General features: G+C 38.4%; 1 protein-coding gene across 4 annotated transcripts in view; it reads left to right on the top strand.

The window, feature by feature from the left end:
- The first annotated feature begins 377 nt into the window (after positions 1–377).
- Positions 378–23,246, top strand: part of LOC139749190 (uncharacterized) — a 38,355-nt gene continuing 15,486 nt past the window's right edge. Inside the window, exons 1-4 of one of the 4 annotated variants that reach the window (XM_071662858.1) lie at positions 378–530; positions 9,989–10,134; positions 16,246–16,400; positions 18,707–18,763. In XM_071662858.1, coding sequence (XP_071518959.1) covers positions 493–530; positions 9,989–10,134; positions 16,246–16,400; positions 18,707–18,763 — 396 coding nt within the window. In that variant the 5' untranslated portion in view covers positions 378–492. Of the gene's footprint in view, positions 531–1,123; positions 1,257–5,573; positions 6,088–9,988; positions 10,135–16,245; positions 16,401–18,706; positions 18,764–23,246 lie in introns of those variants that run through there. The other 3 variants (XM_071662861.1, XM_071662860.1, XM_071662859.1) reach the window with 3 other exon arrangements.

Here is a 23,246-nt window from a genome sequence, read left to right as displayed (position 1 = left end):
AACAGCACTCTAATGCTAAACTATTGGAAGTGGCATTAAGGAAGATAAAAAAAAGTTGCTAAAATAATGAATCAAAAAGGAATCTTACCAAAGTAATCAAGTAAACTGCCTAGAACCCTTCCCGCATAACGGTGAGGCTTAATATATCGAGGAACCAACGGATCAATAAAAACGTACGAAGAGGATGTTGAACGATTCGATCTTCTAACAAAAAGGTAATTGGATTAGCATTAGTGATTCTAGAGGTTTGAAAAAAAAAAAGATATGTATAAACCCGTCGATCAAGTTAATCTTTTCAGAAACCTAGCAAATTCAGTAACGCTAGCAACATCTGGCACTTGTATTACCTCTCAACTCAGTGAGGTTGGAGAGTCCACCTTCTCTCCCTCGGGCCTCAGCCCGTTAGTCTTAGTTGAACGACTGTGAAGTAAGGATATCAACAGCCAATAATCTGATAGATCGTACCTATCATAAACACTTCTCTCGTATCAGATGGTGGAGGCATTTCAATCTGATATCATATTTTCCAGGTTAGATGCTGCTCTGTTTCATAACTTTATCGATCATGCTCCGCCGAGATATTCACGAGATATATGGGAACCTGTCTACGCATGTGTGACAAGTTTATATAACATTTCCATATAATTTCCTTTCATTAGCCCTGCTGAATTTTCTTTGATGAAATTGGACTCACTGATTAACATATGACTCCGAGTTAAAAACCATTTACATTAATCACGAATAGTGATATTGAGAATGTCTGAGGACTCTCCTCCTGTGTCAGGCTTCCCTAACGAGTAACGCGTCAGCATAAGGCTAAGTCATGGTTGTAATGCGGGTTTCAAACACTGTAATTGGCTGTAATCCCAATGAGACGAGTGACCCGTTAGCGCTAAAGGAATCGTATTAAATGAACCTTCATCTTTAACGCTGTAGCCGTTTCAGTTGTAATAGGCTTCTTTATTATATCTTTATCTTTTTTTTTTTTTTTGTCCTTACCGAGACTTTGATAATATAGGTTTAAGCATTTTATGACAAATAATTTGCCGACTAGCAACCTGTTTTGGGAGTTCCTCCTCCTCAGTGCACTCGCAAGATGCCTCCTAATGTAGCTAACATAAGGGTTAGGTTATGGAATGATGAAGTTTGTGTGTATGATACAGCGTCAAATTCCGAGAAAACTTCTTATTCCCGAGGGAGTCTTGTTGCGCACCAGTGTCACCCACCGCTGAGGGTCCCTGGGACTGAAAGTGAAGGTGGGTTAGATAACTGTTGCTCGGTCTGTCGATATTTCAATGTCAACTGATATAGGAAAGTGTGCAAAAGTGGTACTGGCTGTCCCTCAACTTGCTGCTTGTCTCATGACTGCAAGACAGTCCTACGACGTTAAAGATTACCCACGTTAGCTGTTGTTCTCTGGTCTTGGGTTAGTATCCACATGAGTGTCTAAATTATATCATGCAGTGCACATTCCACGTATACCGAACCGCGAGAATAGGATATTTTATCTAGAGATTTGCACATTAGGTATTTATCTAAAAAATTTCTCATCCTGTCGTGTCGACTACGGCCGGAAGGGGATATATATATATATATATATATATATATATATATATATATATATATATATATATATATATATATATATATCCCTGGGGTTAGGGGAGAAAGAATACTTCCCACGTATTTCCTGCGTGTCGTAGAAGGCAACTAAAAGGGAAGGGAGCGGGGGGGCTGAAAATCCTCCCCTCTCATTTTTTTTTTTTTAATTTTCCAAAAGAAGGAACAGAGAAGGGGGCCACGTGAGGATATTCTCTCAAAGGCCCAGTCCTCTGTTCTTAACGCTACCTCGCTAATGCGGGAGATGGCGAATAATATATATATATATATATATATATATATATATATATATATATATATATATATATATATATATATATATATATATGCAGATTTAACGGCAGATACAAGTATCCAATGATTGGTTAAAAAACACACCTGGTGTGCTAGCAACAAAGACCTGTGCGCATATTCGAACAAACAAGCTAAAACGTTGCAGAAACTTTCGTCCTTAGTGTAAATTATGCACGCAGTGGGAAAGGGGAGGAGATAATCAGTGACAGTATAACAAGGGGAAGAGGATGTGATGTCGCAATCATAGTTTTAAAATCCTCCTAGTTCAATGATTATTTTGTTCCTATAGAAGTTAATTGATGAAGTTGTTTTCACGCAAAACACTTGATCTAAAGCAGGAAGACAATTTTCAATTTATGGTGGTATATTTTCTTCCTTTCACTGTTGATATAGGCCATCAGACAGAGTTCCAATAGCAGGGGGATTCTTAGTCCAGTTCTCTTCTTGCCTGCCGTACAACTCAGTTCTAGTATTCCCATCAAGGTCGTAAGCAGCTCCACTGTGATTTCTGTTGCCCTCCAGTCAGCGCAGTAGCATATCAGGACACGTAAGTGTACGGTTTGTTACGCGTACACTAATCCGTCACCAGGACATTGGTAACCACTGAAATAAGGCCTTTGCCAGTTTGTAACTGTGGAATAAGGTCACTGCCAGTCGTCAGAGGGGGGGGGGGGGGGAGTTATATATATATATATAACAAATTTCGAGTACGACAATGTAACCCCTTGAGTGCAGTGATAGTCCCTAGGTTACGTGTGATCGAACTCAAGGGATCGATTCGCCTCACCATACATGCTATGAAAGCATGTACAGTATTAGCATTATGTTTTGTCTGTATGCCATATATATATATATATATATATATATATATATATATATATATATATATATATATATATATATATATATATAATTTTCCCTTTTCATACATATTCGCCACATCCCGCGTTAGCGAGGTAGCGGTAAGAACAGAGGTCTGAGCCTTAAGAGGTAACATCCTCACTTGGCCCCTTATCTATTCCTTCTTTTGGAAAATTGAAAACGGGACGGGGAGGATTTCCAGCCCCCGCTCCCTCCCCTTTTAGTCGCCTTCTACGACACGCAGGGAATTCGTGGGAAGTATTCTTTCTCCCCTACCCCAAGGGATATATATATATATATATATATATATATATATATATATATATATATATATATATATATATATATATATATATTCAACCAACCAAATTTTCTCATGGAACCAAAAGTTTTGGCTGGATGGATGAGATATAGAGCTGAATGTCCAAGATGGATGTGAACTGCTAATTGTTGATCCCTTCAGCTCATGAATGAAGAATGAAATAATTATCATAGGATGTGGTCAAAGTTTATTTACTTTTTTCTTTACATTAATATATGGATTGTTTTACGTTTTCGAAAAACTAATGTTTAGATTTACTTTAATTCTTGTTCTTATAGCTTGTTCCTCTGCTACAAAAACGTGTCTGAATTTGTTCTTCCATTCTTCTCACCGCATGACACCCTATCCCTGCCTTTATGTCTCTCACTACACCCACCATTCTTTTTTTTCGTAAAAAGCCCATTTCCATTACCTGCCATGAAGTTAATATTTCCCCGTCCACCGTGGAGTCCATGTGTTGCTCTCTGTAAAGCTGCTGTTAATGATCACTGTATATGTAAGCACCGTAAGCCTATACTGACATCCATAGAGCAGTGTTTGTTCATTGCCAGTAGATAGGGGTCATGAACTCAAGATTTCCCATGACTCAGGTTTGTGTAAACAATGTATATAGTTAGATTTACCTTGAATATTTTTTTTTTTTATTTTGAAGGCTCCAGTCACAGACAAAAGTCCACGTCGAAGCCGGGCCGTAATTACTAAGAGAAATTTTTTAAATGGAAAAAAAGAAAAGACTTCTTAGTATTTATTTGTATGGTAACCATAGGTTTTTTTTTCTGGTTATGCTTCGTAGACAAGTCCCTTGAACAATGGCGATAATGAAAACTTGGCGAGCAGTGCAGACATAGCGCCCTGCTCAGTGCTCATGGCAATACGTCATGTCACTGACTCCAACAAAGGCCATTATGCACAACTTACATTGAATAAATAGTATTTCATTGAAGGGGTGGTGGCTATGAAGGTTTAAGACATTATTTATTGCGGGAGTCAGCCCTTGTGTAACATAGGTGGGGGTTGGGGGGAAGCGTCGAAAATCGATGTGGTGGTGTATTATATGTACCTGCCGCACTGGGGGGTCATGAGATAATGGGAGAAAGGTTATAGACTCCATCTTCGTCTGATAAGTAGGATGAAATGTGTTTCCGCAATATGCTGTACAATAGGAGGAAAGGTGCCATTATATGCAATAAAGTAGAAAGAAAGGTGTTGCCACAACATCTGTACAGTAGGAAGAAAGGTGTTGCCACTATATAATGTACAGTAGAAGGAAAGGTGTTGCCACAGTATGTTATACAATAGGAAGCAAGGTGTTGCCACAACATGCTGTACAGTGGGAAGAAAGGTGTTGCCACAACATGCTGTACAGTGGGAAGAAAGGTGTTGCCACAACATGCTGTACAGTGGGAAGAAAGGTGTTGCCACAACATGTGTACAGTAGGAAGAAAGGTGTTGCCACAACATGCTGTACAGTAAGAGAAAAGGTGTTGCCACTATATAATGTACAGTAGAAGGAAAGGTGTTGCCACAGTATGTTATACAATAGGAAGCAAGGTGTTGCCACAACATGCTGTACAGTGGGAAGAAAGGTGTTGCCACAACATGCTGTACAGTAGGAAGAAAGGTGTTGCCACAACATGCTGTACAGTGGGAAGAAAGGTGTCGCCACAACATGCTGTACAGGAGGAAGAAAGGTGTGCCACAACATGCTGTACAGGAGGAAGAAAGGTGTTGCCACAACATGCTGCACAGTAGGAAGAAAGGTGTGCCACAACATGCTGTACAGTAGGAAGAAAGGTGTTGCCACAACATGCTGTACAGTAGGAAGAAAGGTGGTGCCATAACATGCTGTATAGTAGGAAGAAACGTGTTGCCACTATATGCTGCTTAGTAGGAAGAAAGGTGATGCCACAACATCTGTACAGTAGGAAGAAAGGTGGTGCCACAACATGTGTATAGTAGGAAGAAAGGTAATGCCACTATATGCTGCTCAGTAGGGAGAAAGGTGTTGCCACAACATCTGTACAGTAGGAAGAAAGGTGTTGCCACTATATAATGTACAGTAGAAGGAAAGGTGTTGCCACAGTATGTTATACAATAGGAAGCAAGGTGTTGCCACAACATGCTGTAAGTAGGAAGAAAGGTGGTGCCACAATATTCTCTATAGTAGGAGGAAAGATGTAGACACATCATGCTGTATGCGTTCATGGGAATAAAAGAAAATATTGGTGTATGTCTTAACTGTACGACATTCTTTGCCTACATATGCAAATTCATTAAACCGCAACTGCCAAACTCTGCAGTACAATGTATGGGATATCGCCCATCATGATGTGCCTTTTTTTCAGCATGACATGCAACCTAATTTAACTCATGTATGGTTGTCGTGTATGTTACGGGTTTTGGTCTCAAATTTGTAAATTACTCGATATCTACTAACTCGATTAAAGAACCTTGAAACCTTCACTCGGTCTATTACCAAACACTATGGTCGCTCGCGGCTCGTCTCGACCTAAGTCAAATCTAATTTTAAAGCAAAGGGGCATGATTTCTTACAGCTGAAAATAGCATGACTCATGAAGACGCTCCTAAAGACTTTCAGTAAAATCCTACCTGATATTTGAAATGAACAGCACTGTTTATAGTGTATGCCTCAATTAGATACATTAAATGTTTATTCACCACAGGGAACAATGTTTACATACATGTTTACGAATTATATACAAGGTAAACAGTACATAAAGATGCATGTGATGATAACGATGATACGCGGTAATTTGCATATCATCACAATAATGAATATAGCAGTGTTACTTGGAGACAATGTCCCAAAACAGGATGCATCAAGAATACGCACCAAGGTTGGCGGCTGGGAGGCGTGCCAGTGTGGAGCAACTTCTCTTAAAGTGGTGAAAGTTATCGGAATCCTAGGTTTGGACATACTGTCATGACATACATCTCACAGGAAATGGTTGGTGAAACAAGTGCTTAGGGTAATTACGTAACTTCTACCTTATATTTTTATCTGATTTTCATAACCCTCTTATCAATTTTCATAGGGTGGAATTTAACAAATCATGTGTCTCTGGTCTCAATCATCATTGCTATGTATTATAACTGCACTGAATTACTTTTCATTCAAATCTATACCTTATTTAATGGGTGCCCCTAAACTGGTACTTTACCGAACCACGTAGAAAGTGCCATCACTGACTGCTTTACATGTCTGTTTTGCTTTAGCAGGGGAATAAATTGCTGTACAAATGTTTTGTGCTATTGTAGAGGCTTAGTGTCGTCTGGAAAAGTATAATGAGTACTGTCTGTTTCTATGGAATGGCAGTATATGGTGAACATAGTGTTGGCATGCTTATGAGTTGAAATAACTACAATGAAAGCACTTCATTAGGCCTTGGATTATATATGAATGATTTACATGGTACATCTGATTGCGGCCGACTCATTTCAGTAGTGAGCTAAGAATTGCAGAAAACATTTGTATTAACAAGGTTTAAAAGTTTAACGGCTTCCTAAGGTTGTAATCAGAGATAGTGTGGCTATGACTATTCCTAACTACTGTTATTCTCAAATAAAGTCGACTAAAAATGTTAGAACAAAGTGTTGTTAGTATTTACAATGTGAAAGAATTTGTGAGTAGTAGAGGGAGGAAGATAAACAAGAAACATAAGGCAGCATGTAATTTAAGATAATATTTGACCTGACGGTGAATTAAACATGTTATACTAAAGCTTCAATAGACAGTTAACTGGTAAAGAAATGGGACACTAGAATACAGCTTAAATACAGGAAGTCAAATAAATATAAGGAATATGTAAAGCATTATGGAAATATGTTTGCATTTGTATAGCATGTTAAACACAGTAAGCTACCTGGAATAATATTCCATTTTACTTTTCTGTGTATATTTTGAGAATTCTATTGGATGAAAATACTGAACTGCACATCAAGACATCATTCTGGTGAATTCAGCAGCAATAATAATCACTAGATCACATAAAAACCTAACTAGTAGCTGAAGTGGTAGTGGAAATATACTTTAAATTCTGCTGGTGTATATTGCATGACACTGTGACCCCTGGTGAATCCCAATGAACTAAAAAGTATGATGTAACATGATCAGAATGGAAAATAGACAAAAATCATAAAAATACACAAAGAAAAGCAGTAAACTCAAATATAAACATGAATTGCATTAGACAACAGGGTCTCTAACACTAAGAGTGACTTTTGCTGACCCTGCTGCAATCTTCTTTTCATTCAATGCAATTTGGAATTTAGGATTAATAAGGAAGGATATGTAACAGGAGATGATCCATGAAAAGGTTATCTGCAGGAGGACAGAAGTTGTATGAAAAGTTTCTAATCTATTACAGGTAGACAGTATATTTAACTAAAAGACCTTAGTTTCACAAATTGCATATTTTGTCTCAAGTAGGGCTCATGGTATGTTTCAGAACACTTGGGAAGAACAGGTAACAGGAGATGGTCCTTGAAAAGGCTATCTGTTGAAGGAAAGAAGTTGTATCAAAAGTTTCTAATCTATTGCAGATAAACTGTATATCTAAATAAAAGACTTGCCTACCCACCACTCACTCCGGCAGTGGTATGTAGAGGGTACACTGTCAAGGAAATGTCATAAATGTGAATAGGAAAAGTTCTTTTCTATACTAGCTCACCATTTTCTGTATGATGAGTAAGAACATGAGAAGTGAGGACACTGCAAGAGGCCTATTGGCCCATGCTAGGCAGGTCCCGAGTCTGCCCACCCTACAATCGACCGCCTGTAGTTCCAGGAAATTATGACAAATGGCCTCACTGGCTTACATCCACTCTTTATCTGCCATTATAATTACAAATGCACTGAAAGCACAGCCCTCCATTCACATATAAACTCTACAGATATTTCTATAGTTTCCATTGACCTCTTCATATGCCCCATCTTCCTAGTGACATGTCACTCCCTGTGTACCACACTGCTGCAAATTCTTCTATTTCACACATACCCCTTTTGTGCATAATAGGTGAATGTGTAATTCCAAGTGAGAAACTGCAGAAGTTAGTGATTGGAAAAGTGCGTGAAAGGAGAAAGTTGATAGTAAATGTGAATGAGAGCATGGTTATTAGGTTCAGTAGGGTTGAGGGACAAGTTCACTGGGATGTAAATTTGAATGGAGAAAAACTGGAGGAATAAGCATTTTAAATATCTGGGAATGGACTTAGCAGCAAATGGAATCATGGAAGCAGAAGCGAGTCACAGGGTGGGGGAGGGGGCAAAGGTTCTGAGTGCAATGAAGAATGTGTGGCAGGAGAGAATGTTATCTCGGAGCAAAAATGGGTATGTTTGATTGAATAGTAGTTCTAACAATGTTATATGGTTGCAAGGCATGGGCTATAGATAGGGTTTTACAGAGGAGGAGGGATATGTTGGAAATGAAATGTTTGAGGACAACATGTGGTGCGAGGTGGTTTGATCAAGTAAGTAATGAAAGGGTAAGAGAGATGCATAGTAATAAAAAGAGTGTGGCTGAGAGAGCAGATGAGGGTGTGTTGAAATGGGTTGGACATATGGAGAGAATGAGAGATGAAAGGCTGACAAAGAGGATATATGTGTCTGAGGAGGATAGAACAAGGAGAAGCAGGAGACCCAGTTTGAAGTGGAAGGACAGAGTGAAAAAATTTTTGAGCAATCGGGGCCTGAATATACAGGAAGGTGAGAGGCGTGCAAGAAATAGAGTGAATTGGAACGATGTAGTATACTGGGATTGATGTGCTGTCAGTGGACTGAACCAGGGCATGTGAAGCATCTGGGGTAAACCATGGAAAGGTCTGTGGGGCCAGGATGTAGATAGGGAGCTGTGGTTTTGGTGCATTACACATGACAGCTAGAGACTGAGTGTGGACGAATGCGGCCTTTTTTTATCTGTTTTCCTGGTGCTACATTTTAGTTTCTTCATTTACCAGCTGAGCATTTTTGCATGTCTTTAATGTTACAGTTTAAAGGTATTCAAGTCTAGGGAGCTTAAGTGCTTTGAAAAATGTCATCATTCATTACAGCCTTATGATTTGAAAGTTTGCAAATTCTGTTACATCACTGCCATCTTTTTTTTTATAAGAGCAGTATCTGTGCTTTTTCATATTATCTAACAATTGATTTCAGATCTGTTATTTCTGTTCTTGTAATGAAATTTATGTCTTATATTATTAATTTATTTTAGTAGTTTGATTTTTCCTTTAGAGGGAGTTGGAATTCTGAAGACTAGATTGATATCTGCATGTAGTCTTTTGATGTCTTCTGTGGATAAGCTTTTCGTACCAGTTCAGGTGTCTGTAAATGATGATATGAAGCTAAAATTATAATGGCATGTGTTTCACATATGCAGTTAAAAATCAGGAAAGGTTCAAGCAGATTTTAGGAAGCAAAGAGTTGTACCCTGATGGTTTTTAAATTTTTCTTAGTGATACCATTTTGCACTTAGCTATGAGAAAGTTATAGATATATTTACCTACTTTACCAGTTTTTCACAGAACACATTTTGAGGGCTTTGACTCCATGATTCTGTTTATGAAAGAATTCTTAAATTCTTTGTTGACCACTTCATTTTATTGATATTGTAGTTTAATGAAAATCTTTTGCTGTATTCTCAGTTTATATTTGATTTTGTCATTTCATAGACTCCCAAAAAGATACTCATTGCTGAAAGCTTTCTGGAAACTGAACAAGTCTGATTCTGTTTATATTCAGTGTTGTATTCTATAATATCACATTAATCACTATATATAGAGTACAGCATATATTATGCCATTTTTGAACAATCATTATGAATAATTCAGTGCATTACAATATAAGTAATATCTTAAGTTCCATCTTTTTGCCAGGTTACTTAAGCAATCTCTTCTGAGAATCATGGCAGGCTCTGAACTACCCAGAAAACCAAGTGGTGATGAACCACAGCCGGCACCTAGTGGAAGGAGTAAAAGCAGACCTGACTATCGGGTTTTGTCCTACATTCCAAATATAATTGGTGAGTGCCCCTTATAGATGTGTTTTCATTTGATTGACAATTTAATTTTTATGTGTTATCAGTTTGGTGGAGCAAACTCTGATGTTACCAGTGACAATCAAATGAATAGAAAACTGTTACCATGCTTCCAGTCATTGTTTGGTAGTGATACATGATTACTTGATGGAGGGCAATTTAGCAATCAAGTGCAAAAACCTGTTTTTTGAAACTCTTAGCCAGATTTTTAATACAAATATTATTTTATATTAAGATGGGAATAAGTATAAAATTTTAGAAAAAAAATGTGGACGATTGTGTAAGGTGAACATATATATAAATGAAGCTAAAAGGATGTTGTCAAATTTTAGAAAGCAGATGAACATTGAAGGTTCAAAATTTATTTATTCGATTTGCTGACTGTAGGAGGAAGAATACTGAAAAATAATGGAAAGGGAAAAGCAGTAAACTTCCATGAGTAGATCATGTAAGTGAAGAATTAGCTTACATAATCATGAGTCAGAGAAAAATAGTTGTAATGATCTTTTATTAAGGGATTAGGATTACGTAGATAAAGGAAGAATTATCATTTAAAGACATAAAATCTACAGGAAATTGCTAGCGAGTTGAAGCATAGGGTATAGAATTGGTATAGGCTTGTAAAATGAATAGATTTGGGAAGAAATGTGTGTAGAAGAATAATTCTATAAAGTGAGTGTGAGTAGTACTGGGATGACACTGAATAAAAGAGAGGCAAACAGAATAAGGTATGTATGTGGAAGGGTAATACAGTAATGGGTGTGTGGATTAGGATATATGCACTGTAATCTTATCTCTCCTCCAAACATCATATTACAAATCATGAAGTTACTGCTCTAACCATCTTATTGACTTGGCTCCCACCTTCATATAAGATTATAGCTGATGTTTGCTTCCATCATTTACCCACAGATGTCAGATGTCATATAAAAGTGCATATAAATCATCTGGGCATACTGCCATATGCACAGCCCTCATTATTGTACGTAGTTTTAGATGAAAAGAAGTAATGTCTGGTATTAGTACTTATGTTTTTGATGAAAAGAGAGCCATAAGTTCATTTACTCATGTGAATGAAAGTTTTGATTGTAAATAATATGTAAACACAAATGAATATGTATACTGTGATAAATAGAAAAAATGTGGAATGACATTTTGAAAAATTATAATTTTGAGGGTATTGTGATGAGGTATAGAAGGAAGTCCTCTGAGAATGACTTAGTTATTTTCCCAGCAATCTGTCATTATTGCAGAGTGTCATTTATACGTATAAGTAATTGAAACCCATGTTATAAGGGGGTATATGTTCCAGACCAAAAATTTCCTGTCTCATTCTCATGGGTGGACTATACCTGAAACAGCTTACCATCAATAAACCCACTCTATCATGTTGTTCACTGGATGGTCTGATTCAGTAATTGTTATCATTTCACTGGTAAATCAGATCATACAATGCCCACTAATGAAGTAGGTATTAGAGGGCTGTAGCACAACGATCGCGGATAAACATGAAATAAGACCATGAAAACTGTGTATTCACCACAAGCTACTTCTTTATTGATCACTCTTTCATCTGTATACACTCTTTGAAATAATCACAAACTGAATCAGCAGTGTTATGAAGCCATTTAAAGTCCATCTTTGCCCAAATTTTATGAATAGCCGCCTCCAGCTTATGTGGCGATGAAGTATTCCCTGTTACGTACTTTTCCACAAGTTTTCTACTGTATTCAGATTCAGTGAATTCTCAGGCCAGTCAGTGAAGAACACCATTGAACTGTCCTTAAGCCAGTCAGTGACTAGCTTTGCAGTGTGGCAGGAAGCCTCATCCAGCATGAACACTTTGGTTTTGCACTTTGTGAATGAAACTGGAAGATGGTCACACAGTAACTCAAAGTAACAATGTCTGTTCATATTTTCATTCTTTAGCAAAACTACAAGGTCCCCAACACCATTATAACCTAAACGATCCCATGCCATAAGTGAAGCAGGGAACTTTACAATGCTTGCAAGGTACTTGAGGTCAAATGGATCACAGCCTGGTCGACTGTACCTATGCCCTATTTGGCCACCTGTTACAGAAAAGTTGGACTTATCACTTCACAAAACACTTCTGAATGCACCCATATCCCACACTACATATTTCTTGCAAAAATTGACTTTTCTTCTGATGCCAGTGGATTATGAATGTTTGGCATGCAGCCTGCAGCTCAGGTACTTAAGCTCTTTGTGGAAGCAGTGCTGCACTGTCCGCACTAACACCACTAAGCAGTATAGGGATTTTTTTTTAAATTCATTTGCAGTGAAGCGTAGATCTGCATCCTTTTGATGTTTAAGAACATTCAGAGTACATGGAGAGGATTTTCTGTCCTTCCCAGGGCATTTCATATGGGTGTGGTAGCACTACTATTATCAAACTTCACTCACCATTATACTGATCTCATGTTCACACACGTAATATTAAGAATTTCCTTAAGTGGCTTATTTACTTTGTAAAGTGCAACAATATAAGTTATTTTGTCTCTTGTGAGTATTACTAACTATAGTAGTTGGTAAAGGTAGAAATGGAAAAAACACTGAAAGTTTAGGTTGTATGTGGGGAGCACAACAAGCCTTTCCCACCTCCTACAACAGCTAATGAGGTATGTCAACACTTCATATAGTTGCCTTTGCTTACTAAAGGGTGCCAGCTTCACTGGTGGACACCAACACTATTTTTGATGGGGTAAAGTAGTTTATGTCAATATAATTGCCATGGCCTACTTGCATCTGCTTCATTGGCAGGCACTGTATATAATGATTCATACTGAGAATGCTGGTGATAAGGAATTGAGATAGGTTGTGGTGGAATGGAATAGGGGTGGAGTAAGCAGTGTGTCAAGCTTTCCAGAGTAAGTGTCTCCATATTTTTCTGATATTTATGTTTGCTGATGTATTTGGCCAATATATTACTAATGTTACTGTTATACTATATCACTATTGTATTATATTATTATTACATCATTATATGTATATTATATATTACTATTATATTACTAGTGAACAAAAGACAGTAGTAGTAGGTAGAAACATTTAGGCAGGAGCATCAGGTAGAAAAATAGGTAGAAGCAGTTGTTAGGAACATTAGACAGGGGCATTAGGTAGAAGTAATCAGGAGGAACATTAGGTAGTAGCTTCTGCAACCACTGCACAAGACTTGCCCTCTACCAGTAGCTTGTTGTGGATGAGACACGAAAGGCTAAGAAGTGGCAATGGAGTTCATTGATTATGGAGACTATTGCTGTGGCCACCCACTAGAGGGAGTCTAGTTGGGAACAGGCAACAGAGATATAGATAGATATATTACTAATATAATTGCTTTCATATTAGGTGGAGCTCACTTTTATGGTACATTAATATGAAAATTTGGGGTTCTTTATAAGGTGATCATAAGTGGAAGGAGTACAGCAACAGTTTAATGTTACTTTTACTTTAATATTGGTATGAAAGGAACTATAACTGAAAACCTTACAGTACACCAAAATATTCTGTTATTAATTGAAAAGATTAAAAGGAATATGGAAGTACTTCAGATCTGTTGGATGTGAAAAATTGAGTGTTGTTCTGCAGATTTGTAACCCTATTCTTAGATGTGTCACAAAACATTGCTCTGTCAACTGTTATTCTGTGGGAGTTGCCTATGTATAGAATGTAATCATGCCTGGCCCACCACATTAAGGGCTCAAAAAGATCCAGGAAGAATGTGCCATATGGTACTACAATTGCCTTTTGGTCCCAGTCCTTGCCTTCTGGATAAAACAAATTCTTTCCTGCTGAAAGCATATATCATCCAAGAGCAGGATCTTCTCAAGCCCTTGTTTGGTGGGCTAAACTTAGAAAAAAAAAATGCCTTAGAGACCTCTAGCAATTTCTCTTCTGGTTTAGATGATTTTTTTGAATAAAGGATGGGGCTTTTTTTTTTGGATGGTGACAAAAGTTCTTTTATGTCAGAAAGAGTACCTTTTGGCTCCATAGGTTTTTGTCTACCAGAATGTCTTGAGTTTGGATGGTGGAATTTTATTTCTGTTGGACTGTCTGTGACTGTTCATTTCCAAATGAACAAAGATTCTTGTAGGTTTATGCCCTACATAAAGTCAGTGGAAAAGGTCCTCTCCAAGCTTCTTATTTCTAAAGTGCATGCAGTGCTGTGGCAGAGTCCATACTGAAATCTGGCACCATATCAACAGACATGATTATAGGAAAGGGGCTTTTTGTTGGATTCTCTCCTTAGGAGAAGCATCCTACCTGGATCTCTTAATCACCAAAACCAGTGTAACTGCCTACTTCTGTGTCTACAGTTTTAGACATGGACCTGTTGCAGAAGTTGCTCTGTCCTTGGATTGGAATTGTTGGAACCAGATTATCTCTTTCCTCCATTGCTTTTTGAGAAAAGTTTGTCTCAGTTTAGTTGGTTTTTGGTGTTTAGTAAACCTGGTGACCCCAGGGTAGGACAAACAACCATGGTGCCAGATGCTCCTTCACCTCTGCCATACATCTTATTTGATGCCTATGGGTTTTCTGGACCACATGAGCTTTTTCTCAGAACCAAGACATTAAAGTCCTAGATTCAGAACTGTATTTACACACATGGATTTTTTCAAACATGTTTACAGGCAGAAGTTTGGAGAATGCTGAAGAGATGACGTGTTAGATAGCATTCACCTCTTTATTCAAAGACAATACTAGTTTGTCTGGAAAGCCTTTGTCCTTTTTTTAAGAATCTAGTGTTTCAAAAGTGACTGAAGTCTTATGTTTGAAGTTCTTTTCTACCCTGTTGCATTACAAGGATAAGACTGGTAACACTATTGCCTCTTATAAAAGTGCCCTTCAAGAACACTGTCTCTGGGTTTTGTTATTAATCTGACAGGCCCTGTTTAGGATAAATGTTTCCAGTCTTTCCTTCTGAGGAGACCAGTTGCTTCTCTGCAACCCAGGTTGGGGCCTTCAAAAGTTGTAGATCCTTGTAGCCTTGGGCTTAAAGAGCAGAGTTAGTGAATTACTCGATATGTCCAAATACAAAAATATTTTCTTTGATGGCAAGTCTCCTGTGGGTCAAGATGATCCAAATCCTGGATTTTTGGCTAAGATTGAATCTGTTCATTTTGGAGATAGCCCCACAATGATGAAATCTTGGAGAATTTCATCAAGATAGCATCTTGCCTTTTGCCTAAATAAAGCTCTTAGAAGCATTTTGGACTTCACAGGTTATTGAGAGAAGCATTTATTTGTGCACCTAGAAACTCTGAAGCCTTTCTTGTTAAGGAATGGCTCCTCCTGGATTTTTTAATTAGTTGTCTTGGCTTTATGGTAGCCTTGATGTGAAAGTGGCCTGCACAATAGCCTTCCTCAGAAACCTTGAACAGAAGATAAAATGTAGGTAGGGGTTTCTTTGGTTCTCATCGACTATCTTCTTCAGGGAGTACTATAGTTTAGAAGTTGTGGATGACTTGTGTGACTTTAGGGATTCCTCCTTCAGGAGAGACAGATTCCAGTGTGCTTCTGAATCACCAGTGATGGTAATTACTCTTACTTTTGCGTTTAGTCATCTTATCTGAAATTTTTCTCTAAACTCTCCATCCTCGTGTGGGTATGCTGTCATGTTTGCAGGACAGACTACAAAGGAGAAATATATAGGTTCTAGAAATGAAAAACTTTTCTCTCTCTGGTGATGTCAATATGCATTTTCCCTGTTTATCTTACCATGTCTTCCCTTTCCCTGTCTTTAAAAAAGAAAAAACTTTCTTTGTATAAACTTTGACTGCTTTTTTGATCTGCAAATTCAGAGCTGTTTGGCCCACAGGAAGAGTAGGTTGATGACATCATTTCTTTGGTGGATTATGATTGGCTGAAAAGTGGCACAAAACGAGGGAGCTGAATGGAAAGACTGAAGTTAGGAAGGTCCTAACCATGATTTTATTAGAATATATCCCAGAGAATCTTTTATGCTTTTAGGATACTATCTTGAGAGAAAATGTTTTTCAGTTTTCATAATATTCATTTTTAAGAAGTAATATAATCATCACATTGCAACTGATAATGGATATCAAATATTGACAGGTTACATACGACTGTTCTTCCTTCTACTTGCTTTCTGCTCATTACCAACTTCTCCTGCTTCGTTTGTTGCCTTCTACTCCATATCTATAATATTGGATGGCATTGATGGGTATGCAGCGCGTAAATTACAACAGTGCTCACTGTTTGGAGCTTGGGTTAGTAGTAAGCATTGTATTATTTCATTTTCTAGCTAGAGCTCAGTCACATGATACATTTATGTTACATAGTTATGTTCTGAATGCTATTACATTATAACATTACAACAAAAATACTTTTGAGAAAATAACTTAGAAAGATTTCCCAGTTGTGGATTAGATCTTTAGCCAGTTCAGCTTGTATAGGTGTATGTACAATGTTTAATTTGAGAAAATATCCTTGATGCTCTTCATTTTAATGTTGGTTGTTAAAGTTAATGTGAATGAAGCATTATTGGTATGTGTTAATTATAAAGTTAAGAAATATTGAGTGTTCCTCACTTAGCAGTTAAGTTGTAACTCCATCTGTTTGTGCTTTCATGTGCTTGTTGCAGCAGTTTAAGAAAAGAAATACAATCCTAAGATGGAAGTGCTAAATAGATAGGAAAGCTGTGGTATAAAGGGAAATGTGATTGTGCCTAACTGGGGGATCTAGGATCAAAATTAAATCTTGGGATATCTGTTTTGATATTTGCTGTGATGACTAAGCTGTGTCAAAATATTTTGTTATATCAAGGCCCTATGGCTAGTGGGTATATCTTGCCTGGAAAAATGCCAATTTACTCTGTATGGAGATTGTTTTCTTCTAAGGAATCTCTTCATTTATGGAGGGTTAGCTGGACTAAAAATCTGAACATAAATGTAAAGAATAACTCATCCCAACTCACAAGCATGATTCAGATTTTGCCATCCTCTTTTCATCCCTCATATCATCTTAGGCATCTCTGAGCAGGTGAACCATGTGCAAAAGTGTTATCCCTCAGAACCCTTATATGCAAGTGTTAACTTATTTAACCCCTAAATGTTCCCAGAAAATAAATATTTATGCATGCTGAGCAGTGTCCTTAGGCAGATTCCATATTTATGCATCAAGTTTTGTGCCTTAACTTCAAAGTTGTGCATTGAGCCTGGGTTATGGCACATTAAATTTCGCCACTGTTAGTCATCTTCCAGCAGTGCCACTGAGAACTTATATTCACACTTTTTCTTGGATGGAAATTGAGTGACTTTTTGCTATCTTTTAAAAAAAACCTACTCTTAATATCATCCAGCTGATTTAGAAACTTGAAGGTTGGTATCAGGTTCCCCACTCTCCTCACCTCCTTTGTGAACAGCTTTTTAGCTTTTAGCCTCTCATTATAGCCTAACTCTCACAAATCAGGTACAGTTCTGTCTTAGCTGCTCCTCTCTGTACCTTTTCAACTGACCCCTGTGCTTGTTTAAGGGTAGTTGCCAGACTTGCAAGGCATAATCTAGTTTTGGTTTGATTATGCTAGGAATAATTTACCAAACATATCCTTATCTGTACACTTGAATGTGATTCTTATATTTGCCACCAGACAGTTTGCCTCTCTAATTATTCCCCTAATTTGTCGTTCTGACAACAAATTAGGTACAGTGTCGATCCCTTGGTCTCTTTTGCACAGATATCTTTAATTGATTCCCATTTGGTAATATCTTTACGAAAGCCTTCTTTCACTTTGTCCCTTCCTCACTACCATGCACTTACTTGGGTTGAATCATAATCCATTCATCTGATCACTTTTATATTGTCCACATCCCTCTATAGGTTGATTCAACCATTTTAATTATCTATACAGTATTTCTTATGACCTTGGCATGGTTCTTAAACATGTTGAGATATGATTGCAGTCTATCAAGCATGTCATTTACGTACACCAAGAATGGCAGTGGGCCCAAGACCAAACCCTGTGATACAGCATTTGTAGCCCCAGCCCACTTCAAGGATGTAACTCTTACATGTCTCTTTTACTCGCTTCCACAAAGGTGATCTATCCAATGAAGGAGCTTACTTCTCCATGTACTCATCATAATGTTATTTAGATCTGTTTTGTTACCTGCTTTCAGTCTCACAGGGAATTTTTAGTCTATTCAGGAGATTTTGTCAGTTTTCTGGAAATAGTTAATACATTCCAGTGTAAATGTCCATCAGATATAATATTAATTATGATTGGAGCAACTTGTGGGTTAAGTCACATTTCTCTGCTATCATGAGCTGTTATCTTTCAACCATAGTGCATGAGATCATTGTGATCTTTTGGGCTGTTTCAGAATTGAGCTTTCCATTCAGAGAAAGTAATTTTTCATAAATCTGAGTAGATTTATAGTTGCAGCCTTCCAACATAAGGTAATGTTGAGCCAAGGTATTATGCATATCAGGGTAAGACATTAATATGTTATGTCTCTGTACCAACATATATTTTTGTATCAGACACATTTGGAATACTCACTTCGTATATTTTCAGTTTGATGTTGTGTTAGACAACCTGAGCCGGGGTCTGTTATGGACTCACATACACCCTGTAAGTACTAATGTGGACTGTAGGTTACTTGACTTAGGTCATCCTTAGAAGTACTGCTGAGTTGGTTGAAAGGAATTGCCTTGTTTGCCTTTGCAGTAGCATATGATTTGAATGTCACATATTCTTAAACACTAAACTATTTATTCTTACTTGATCAACCCAATTCACACACCAAATTGTCCTCAAACATTTTATTTCCAACTCATCCACCTCCTCCATACATCCTCATCCACAGCCCATGTCTCACTTTCATACAACATTGTTGGGACTATTATACCTTCAAACATACCCATTTTTGCCCTCCCAGAAAATGAACCCTCTTTCCACACAATTTTCAGTGTTGGAAATTGAATATTTGAGGACAAAATGGGGTGTGAGGAGGTTTGATCGAGTAAGTATTGAAAGGTTAAGAGAGATGCATGGAAATAAAAAGAGTGTGGTTGAAAGAGCAGAAGAGGGTGCGTTGAAATGGTTTGGACACTTGGAGAGAATGAGTGAGGAAAGGTTGACAAAGAGGATATATGTTTCAGAGGTGGAGGGAACAAGAAGCGGGAGACCAAATTGGAGGTGGAAGGATGGAGTGAAAAAGATTTTGAGTGATCGGGGCCTGAACTTACAGATGGGTGAAAGGTGTGCAAGGAATAGATGAATTGGAACAATGTGGTATACTGGCGTCGACATGCTGTCAATGATAGAACTATAGTATGTGAATCGTCTGGGGTAAACCATGGAAAGGTCTGTGAGGCCTGGATGTGGAAAGGGAGTTGTGGTTTTGGTGCATTACACATGACTGCTAGAGACTGAGTGTGAATGAATTTGGCCTTTTTTTGTCTTTTCCCGGTGCTACCTTGCTGGAGGGAGAATGCTGTTTCATGTGTTGCAGGATGGCAACGGGAATGGATGAAGGCAGCAAGTATGGATATGTACATGTGTATATATGCATATGTCTGTGTATGTATATGTATGTTTATGTCAAAATGTATATGTATGTATGTGTGTGTGTATGGGCATTTATGTATATACATGTGTATGTGGGTGTTTTTCCTTGTGCTACCTCACTGACATGGCAAACAGCGGTTAAGTAAAAAAAAAAATATATATATATATATATATATATATATATATCCCTGGGGATAGGGGAGAAAGAATACTTCCCACGTATTCCCTGCGTGTCGTAGAAGGCGACTAAAAGGGAAGGGAGCGGGGGGCTGGAAATCCTCCCCTCTCGTTTTTTTTTTTTTTAATTTTCCAAAAGAAGGAACAGAGAAGGGGGCCAGGTGAGGATATTCCCTCAAAGGCCCAGTCCTCTGTTCTTAGCGCTACCTCGCTATTGCGGGAAATGGCGAATAGTATGAAAAAAAAAAAAAAAAAAAAAAAAAAATATATATATATATATATATATATATATATATATATATATATATATATATATATATATATATATATTCCACTGCAATACCATCCAAACCCGCTGCCTTGCCGGCTTTCATCTTCCGCAAAGCTTTTACTACCTCTTCTCTGTTTACCAAATCATTTTCCCTAACCCTCTCACTTTGCACACCACCTCGACCAAAACACCCTATATCTGCCACTCTATCATCAAACACATTCAACAAACCTTCAAAATACTCACTCCATCTCCTTCTCACATCACCACTACTTGTTATCACCTCCCCATTTGCGCCCTTCACTGAAGTTCCCATTTGCTCCCTTGTCTTACGCACTTTATTTACCTCCTTCCAGAACATCTTTTTATTCTCCCTAAAATTTAATGATACTCTCTCACCCCAACTCTCATTTGCCCTTTTTTTCACCTCTTGCACCTTTCTCTTGATCTCCTGTCTCTTTCTTTTATACGTCTCCCACTCAATTGCATTTTGTCCCTGCAAAAATCGTCCAAATGCCTCTCTCTTCTCTTTCACTAATACTTTACTTCTTCATCCCACCACTCACTACCCTTTCTAATCAACCCACCTCCCACTCTTCTCATGCCACAAGCATCTTTTGCGCAATCCATCACTGATTCCCTAAATACATCCCATTCCTCCCCCACTCCCCTTACTTCCATTGTTCTCACCTTTTTCCATTCTTTACTCAGTCTCTCCTGGTACTTCCTCACACAAGTCTCCTTCCCAAGTTCACTTACTCTCACCACCCTCTTCACCCCAACATTCACTCTTCTTTTCTGAAAACCCATACAAATCTTCACCTTAGCCTCCACAAGATAATGATCAGACATCCCTCCAGTTGCACCTCTCAGCACATTAACATCCAAAAGTCTCTCTTTCGCGCACCTGTCAATTAACACGTAATCCAATAACGCTCTCTGGCCATCTCTCCTACTTACATAAGTATACTTATGTATATCTCGCTTTTTAAACCAGGTATTCCCAATCATCAGTCCTTTTTCAGCACATAAATCTACAAGCTCTTCACCATTTCCATTTACAGCACTGAACACCCCATGTATACCAATTATTCCCTCAACTGCCACATTACTCACCTTTGCATTCAAATCACCCATCACTATAACAGTGGAATTTATTAAAAAAGGGGGTGACTGTATTGTTGACTGGTTGGTAAGGTTATTTAATGTATGTATGACTCATGGTGAGGTGCCTGAGGATTGGCGGAATGCGTGCATAGTGCCATTGTACAAAGGCAAAGGGGATAAGAGTGAGTGCTCAAATTACAGAGGTATAAGTTTGTTAAGTATTCCTGGTAAATTATATGGGAGGGTATTGATTGAGAGGGTGAAGGCATGTACAGAGCATCAGATTGGGGAAGAGCAGTGTGGTTTCAGAAGTGGTAGAGGATGTGTGGATCAGGTGTTTGCTTTGAAGAATGTATGTGAGAAATACTTAGAAAAGCAAATGGATTTGTATGTAGCATTTATGGATCTGGAGAAGGCATATGATAGAGTTGATAGAGATGTTCTGTGGAAGGTATTAAGAATATATGGTGTGGGAGGCAAGTTGTTAGAAGCAGTGAAAAGTTTTTATCGAGGATGTAAGGCATGTGTACGTGTAGGAAGAGAGGAAAGTGATTGGTTCTCAGTGAATGTAGGTTTGCGGCAGGGGTGTGTGATGTCTCCATGGTTGTTTAATTTGTTTATGGATGGGGTTGTTAGGGAGGTGAATGCAAGAGTTTTGGAAAGAGGGGCAAGTATGAAGTCTGTTGGGGATGAGAGAGCTTGGGAAGTGAGTCAGTTGTTGTTCGCTGATGATACAGCGCTGGTGGCTGATTCATGTGAGAAACTGCAGAAGCTGGTGACTGAGTTTGGTAAAGTGTGTGAAAGAAGAAAGTTAAGAGTAAATGTGAATAAGAGCAAGGTTATTAGGTACAGTAGGGTTGAGGGTCAAGTCAATTGGGACGTGAGTTTGAATGGAGAAAAACTGGAGGAAGTGAAGTGTTTTAGATATCTGGGAGTGGATCTGGCAGCAGATGGAACCATGGAAGCGGAAGTGGATCATAGGGTGGGGGAGGGGGCGAAAATCTCGGAGCCTTGAAGAATGTGTGGAAGTCGAGAACATTATCTCCGAAAGCAAAAATGTGTATGTTTGAAGGAATAGTGGTTCCAACAATGTTGTATGGTTGCGAGGCGTGGGCTATGGATAGAGTTGTGCGCAGGAGGATGGATGTGCTGGAAATGAGATGTTTGAGGACAATGTGTGGTGTGAGGTGGTTTGATCGAGTGAGTAACGTAAGGGTAAGAGAGATGTGTGGAAATAAAAGAGCGTGGTTGAGAGAGCAGAAGAGAGTGTTTTGAAATGGTTTGGGCACATGGAGAGAATGAGTGAGGAAAGATTGACCAAGAGGATATATGTGTCAGAGGTGGAGGGAACGAGGAGAAGTGGGAGACCAAATTGGAGGTGGAAATATGGAGTGAAAAAGATTTTGTGTGATCGGGGCCTGAACATGCAGAAGGGTGAAAGGCGGGCAAGGAATAGAGTGAATTGGATCAATGTGGTATACCGGGGTCGACGTGCTGTCAATGGATTGAATCAGGGTATGTGAAGCGTCTGGGGTAAACCATGGAAAGTTCTGTGGGGCCTGGATGTGGAAAGGGAGCTGTGGTTTCGGGCATTACTGCATGACAGCTATAGACTGAGTGTGAACGAATGGGGCCTTTGTTGTCTTTTCCTAGTGCTACCTCACACACATGAGGGGGGAGGGGATGTTTTTCCATGTGTGGCGAGGTGGCGATGGGAATAAATAAAGGCAGACAGTGTGAATTGTGTGCATGTGTATATATGTATGTGTCTGTGTGTGTATATATATGTGTACATTGAGATGTATGGGTATGTATATTTGCGTGTGTGGACGTATATGTATATACATGTGTATGGGGGTGGGTTGGGCCATTTCTTTCGTCTGTTTCCTTGCGCTACCTCGCAAACACGGGAGACTGCGACAAAGCAAAATAAATAAAAATAATATATTTAAGGGATGGGAGATAGAATACTTCCTACATATTCCCTGT

The sequence above is a fragment of the Panulirus ornatus genome, chromosome 6 (assembly GCF_036320965.1).
Source record: "Panulirus ornatus isolate Po-2019 chromosome 6, ASM3632096v1, whole genome shotgun sequence".
Classification (NCBI taxonomy): Eukaryota; Metazoa; Arthropoda; class Malacostraca; order Decapoda; family Palinuridae; genus Panulirus; species Panulirus ornatus.
This window is presented reverse-complemented; position numbering and strand designations above follow the sequence as displayed.